We start from the raw sequence: 5,479 nt of genomic DNA on the forward strand, positions 1-5,479 counted from the left end.
GCCGTCCAGGCGCTGGCGGGCAGAGCCCCCAGACGAACTGATTCATCCACCCAGTGCCAGTTCCTAGGCACTGGGGGACACGAGCCAGCAAACGATGACCGCAGTTCCAGAGAGTGACAAGTGTGATCAGAGCAGGAAAACGGGGACTTAGTAAGTTATAGGGGCTACGTGGGCAGTCGGGGAAAGGGGAGGTGCGGTGGGCTGGGCTTTATTCAAAGGCGCGTACGTAGTCGCATTCCAGGTGTGGGAGACTTCGAGGGCAAAGGCCGTGCGCTAGGAACAGGCCTAACAAGTCCCTCAGGGGCTCTGGGTCTATGCCCTGGCAGGTGGCCATGGGTGCTGGGCGCTCAGCCCTCCTTCGTCCCTCCAGACCCCCAAGAACTGCTCACGTAGCCTCCCCGAGGCAGGGAGGGAGAGAAGGGGAAAAGGAGAGTAATGCCTGGTGGGCTCTGGTTTCCGGATCTAGAGACCCTGGCCTCAGAGAGCACCCAGAGCTGCCGCTGGCTGGCTGTCTGAGGTGGGGCAGTCAATCGTGAGCTTGAGGGCCCGGGGCTGCCCAATGGAGAGAGACGGGAAAGCAAGGGCTGGGGGGCAATGGGGAGGTGCGCCAGAGCAGTTGCCCGGAGAGCAGGGCCAGGACCCCTCCCCAAGGGGGCAGGATGGCCCTGGAAGGGCAGCGGGCCAGGAGAGCACACGTGCGCCAAACCACCCTGCCTGCTTGGCCGGAAGCCCTTCGTGGGAGCTGGAGGGAGGCACAGCAGGCTGGACAGGAGGAAGAACTGCTAGAAGATGGGAGCTGTGTAGCTGTGGGAGCACAGTCAGCACATCGGCAACTTTGAAACATCCTGTGCCCTTCCTGCCCGCCCTCCCCGTCACCCCCACCTCCCCGCTGAAGCCCCGTGAGGGCTGTGCACTGGGTTATTTCACCCAGCGGGTAGCGGGACAGGTACAGGATGGCGCTGGAAATGCTTCAGAGGGAAGCGGCTTCCAGAACAGTGGGAATCCAAGTCCCTGGGACCAACACCAGGTGGCGCCACGTGCAATGGGCTCCAGCGCTCCGTGGCACCCTCCTAAACTGGAGCCTCTGGACCTGAGTGGCCAGGTGGGTTTCCAGCCACTTTCACCACGCCAGACCTGCCTCACTCTCCCATGGGACCTATGACGGCTGGGGTCTGGGACCCCTACCCAAGGGGACAAGGGGAGGGAGGCGTCTTATCCTGTCAGCCTCAGTGCTTCGACTGGCTCTTGGTGCCCGCCAGAGCCGCCCTCCTCTAGCCCACCGAGCGGAGCTGTACCCTGAGGCCTGCGAGTGGCAGGGGTGCTTTGATGACAAAGAGCTAAACGGCTTATCTTGAGGGCCCCTCCCTTGTGCTTCCTCCATGAAAAAAAAAAAAAAATCCCTGCACTCCCATGTTGGCTCCCCTGGTCCTGGACACCCTCAACTGTCACATGGTTTTGTCATTTTGGGGTCCAGATCGGGGTGATGTGCTGTTGCTATGGCACTGGGCAAGGCAGGAGAGACAACCCTGAGCCGCTCCCGCTGCTGATAGAGACATCTCCATAAAAGTCACGTGTGAGCACTCATCCTTGCTGACCATCTTGTCAGACTCGTTTCTGAGGATGCCACTCAAAGTCAGGCTGAGATCCAGGCCTTCTCTGTCCTTTCTGGGCTGCACCGGGTCCACGGGGTCCTGCTCAGCATCTCTAGCGAACCCACGCCAGCAAGAACATATTTTGGGAAGCCCTACTGCTTACCGGGCACCATGCCAGGCTTCACCTGCATATTTAGCCCCATAGGGATGCTATGAGAGAGGTACAACACTATACCCATTTTACAGCTGGGGAAACTGAGGCACAGGGAGTTTTTTTTTTTTTTTTTTTTAATTTGTTTGGTTTTATTTATGGTTTCCTTTGCTGTGCAAAAGCTTTTAAGTTTAATCAGATCCCATTTGTTTATTTTTTGTTTTTATTTTCATTACTCTAGGAGGTGTATCAAAAAAATCTTGCTGTGCTTTATGTCAGAGGGTGTTCTGCTGATGCTTTCCTCTAAGAGTTTTATAGTATCCAGTCTTACATTTAGGTCTTTAATCCATTTTGAGCTTATCTTTGTGTATGGTGTTAGAGAATGTTCTAATTTCATTCTTTTAAATTGTTTGTTTGGTTTGGTTTTTTAATGTATCTTGTCCACAGTGGCACAAATAGAAAGGGGCAACGCTCAGGGGCTGACACTCACAGAGGCTGACCTTGCTGTGCCCTTCTTCCCTCTGCACCTGAAGTTCCCCTTTCCCAGAGCACCCACAATGTCTCCCACACTCCAGATGTCAGTTGAGGGGCTCCCTCCCCCACCAGGATGCTTCCTCTCATTCTTCTGCTGGGATCAGGCCATCTGCCCACCTGTTGTGTGGAAAACACCTGTTCAGACCTCTCCCCCCACCCAAGAGCAGGCACCCAGGTGGAGTGTGTCCCCACTGTACCCTAAGTGGTTCCAGCTTCCCTAAAACCTGCACCCCCATACCCTGTCCGCTCGGTTGTCTTACCTAAGTTCCCCTGGTTATAAATGACTTCTTCCTCCAGGTAACCAGCAAAACCCCCAGAATCCTTTGGTTGAAAGGAACAGCAATAGGAGAAGACAAGAGAGACTTAAGATCTGGGGTAACTGAAAATGGAGTCTGCTTCCCCACCCTCCAGGCTTCAAACCGTGGTCCACAGGCATGGAGGGGGATGTTCTAGAAAGAATCTTCCTCCCCAGGAGCTAGTTTCAGGGTATCTCAGCAAGGATGTAGATGTTGGTGCAGGGGGGCCTGTCGGCACAGAGCTGAGTGAGCCAGTGTGTGTGGCCAGGGGTGGCATGTGGGGCATCAGTTAAGGATCCATGAAGTCCTTTTCTTGAGCCCCTAAAGAATAATTAATGAGGTAATTCTATGGTGGTCCAGTGGTTAGGACTCCGCGCTTTCACTACCAAGTACACGGGCTCAGTCCCTAGTCGGGGAACTAAGATCGCAAGCCAGGCCGTGTGGCAGAGAGAGAGAGAGAGAGAGAGAGAGAGAGAGAGAGAGAGAGAGAGAGGACATTTAATAACCTTGGAGGAGGCCGGCCCATAGGTACCCTGAGCTCAGCGATTCAATTTGAGGAGACAGTGGCTCAGGCATGCCCAGGCTCTGCTCCGCTAGATATGTTGACTTATTCTCATAGTTAGGACTGTTAGGGGGATAATGGAAAGGAGGGCCAAAAGGCGCTTGACATACAGCATGTGCTCCATAAGTGGTGGCCAGTCAGGTACGGGTGGCGTGAGCTCCCACTCGCCCGGATGCTCCGGGCTCCTTCCTGATGGGCGCGCTGGTCTTCTCAAGCCCTGCTTGGGGAGCACGCGGCCGAGGGGACTTAGGCGGAGCGTCGAAGGTGGGGCGCGGAGATGGGGTTTGCGCGGCGGAGGGGAGGGGCCCCGTCCAGCACCCAGGACAGCGCCGGTCGGCTCCGCCCTGTGGTTCCTCCTCCCGGCCCGGCTAGGTGGGTCCAGCCCGCCATCCGCCCGCGGGTCGGCCCAGCAGTCCGCCGTGCTGGCCGTTGCCCCGCCAGCCGGTTGACGGAGGGCAGTCCCGAGCAGATGGGCGGGGGACGCCCAGCCAGTTTGCGGCAGCACCATCTACGCGGCGAGGAGGCGGGCCCGGAGGGAGGAGATGGGCAGCAAAGAGCTGGCGCCCAGGACTGCCCCGCCCTGCCCGTCACGTGAGCTCCGCCGGTCCTGTAGGTGGGAGCCCGGAGCTGGAGACAGTGAAATGAAAATGAGTTCCGGGCGCTCCTGGGTCGCCTCGTTTTCTCTGGGCCTCAGTTTCCCCGTTCAAAACCGAGGACAGGGGAACCAGGTGGTCCCTAACTCGGTGAGGGCCGGAGAATTCTATGGAGCCACCGGGGTCCTAGTTCTGCCTGGCCAGTTTCCAGTCGTTAGAGCCGGAGCAAGTTGAGGTCTCTTTCCGGGCCTCAGTCTCCCCTTACAGCCCCGCAGAACAACTGGTGGGCCGAGTCCCTCCCCATAGTAGAAACCCGAGTGGTAGCTCCCTGAGGCCCGGGACTTGGGGGTCCTGCCGCCGCTGGGTAACCTGCCCAAGCCCAGGGCGGGGCTCAGAGGAGGCGCTGATCCCGAATGAGGGAAGAAGGGCGGCGTTGGACAAGAAGGGACAAGGGCCTGGCGCCACCCGCTCGCCTCCTGCCCGAGGGTCAGGGCAGCGAGGGCTTCGATGGCGCCCACACGCACCCCTGCAGGTGCTCTGGGAGGAGGGCGCCCCGGGCTCGCAGCAGATGGGACTCGAAGGCCTGGAGCGGGAACCCGGGGCCTCCGCCGTGCCCCCTTCCGCCCCAACCCCGCGCAGGAACAAAGGTGGAGGTGGGACCCACAGGCGGCCTGGCTCCGCGGGGCGGGACGGGGCGGAGCGGGCTCGCTGCCTCCTTAAAGCCGGGCTGCGGGGGTGGCGCGCGCTCCACTGGCGCCCGCTCGGGCCGCGCACCAGACCTCTCTGCGGGCCTCAGTCTGCGCTCGGTGTCTGGGCGGGCACCAGTCTCCCACGCGCGGGCCCGGCAGCGGCGCCGCTTTCCCGCCGAGCATGGGGCTGCCTCGGAGGGCAGGGGACCCGGCGGAGCTGCGCAAGGTAGGAGCTGGGGCCTGGCGGCAGGGCGCAGAGCGGCGGGGGCGGGGGCCTGGACGGCGACCCTTGTAACCGCGGCCTTCGCGCCCGCCTGCAGAGCCTGAAGCCACTGCTGGAGAAGCGCCGCCGCGCGCGCATCAACGAGAGCCTGAGCCAGCTCAAGGGCCTCATCCTGTCGCTGCTGGGCAGGGAGGTGAGTGCCGGGGCGCTCGGGTACAGGCCGGGCGCACTGGGGCTGGGAGTAGGGGGCTCCCGGGGCGCGGGGCGAGGAGGCCTGGCGGGCCGAGATGCCCTTGCCGGAGAAGCCGACGACGGGACAACGCGCGGCGCCCAAGGCTGAGCCCGGGTAGGACAGGCTCGGCGGAGCCGACCCACCGCGGGCTACGGCAGGCCCGACACCAGCTCCTGGGAGCGCGGTACTCACGGCAGCCTGCCGGAGCTCTGTCTTGTTTGTCCCTTTCTCTGTCCCTCTCCTTCGTGGCCGGGCGCAGAGCTCCCACTTCTCGAAGCTGGAGAAAGCGGACATCCTGGAAATGACCGTGCGCTTCCTGCAGGAGCTGCCTGCGTCCTCCTGCCCGACGGCAGCGCCCAGTGAGTGACCCTGCCCCGCCCACCCGCGCCCTCCCCGCCGCCCGCGCCCTTGCCACCTGCACCTCCTCGGGACCCAGGCCTCTGGCGGCCCTGGTAGTCCCCTGGCTGGCCCACGGGACCCTGCTGACAGCGTGGGACCAGGAATGCTGGACAGACTGAGGAAGCTCTTGGTGGCAGCTTTCCTTCCCACCACGGGGGACCAGCCTGGTACCTACAACCTGGCCAGACCTGGATGTTTGTGAGCTGTG

The 5,479-nt window shown here is 61.3% G+C and overlaps 1 protein-coding gene across 1 annotated transcript; it reads left to right on the forward strand.

Annotated features, from left to right (window-relative positions):
• Window positions 1–4,598: 4,598 nt before the first annotated feature.
• Window positions 4,599–5,239, forward strand: HES2 (hes family bHLH transcription factor 2). The gene is made up of 3 exons (XM_024756126.1): window positions 4,599–4,643; window positions 4,738–4,833; window positions 5,132–5,239. Exons 1-3 carry the CDS (start codon window positions 4,599–4,601, stop codon window positions 5,237–5,239), a joined length of 249 nt encoding a protein of 82 aa, XP_024611894.1.
• The last annotated feature ends 240 nt before the right edge of the window (window positions 5,240–5,479 follow it).

The sequence above is a fragment of the Neophocaena asiaeorientalis genome, unplaced genomic scaffold, assembly GCF_003031525.2.
Source record: "Neophocaena asiaeorientalis asiaeorientalis breed wild unplaced genomic scaffold, Neophocaena_asiaeorientalis_V1.1 scaffold1247, whole genome shotgun sequence".
In the NCBI taxonomy this organism is placed as follows: domain Eukaryota; kingdom Metazoa; phylum Chordata; class Mammalia; order Artiodactyla; family Phocoenidae; genus Neophocaena; species Neophocaena asiaeorientalis.

Coding starts and splice junctions, on each gene's coding strand:
- HES2 (XM_024756126.1), top strand. CDS start 4,599: ATGGGGCTGCCTCGGAGGGCAGGGGACCCGGCGGAGCTGCGCAAG. Junction 4,644..4,737: donor ACCCGGCGGAGCTGCGCAAG/GTAGGAGCTGGG, acceptor GCCCGCCTGCAG/AGCCTGAAGCCACTGCTGGA. Junction 4,834..5,131: donor TGTCGCTGCTGGGCAGGGAG/GTGAGTGCCGGG, acceptor GGCCGGGCGCAG/AGCTCCCACTTCTCGAAGCT.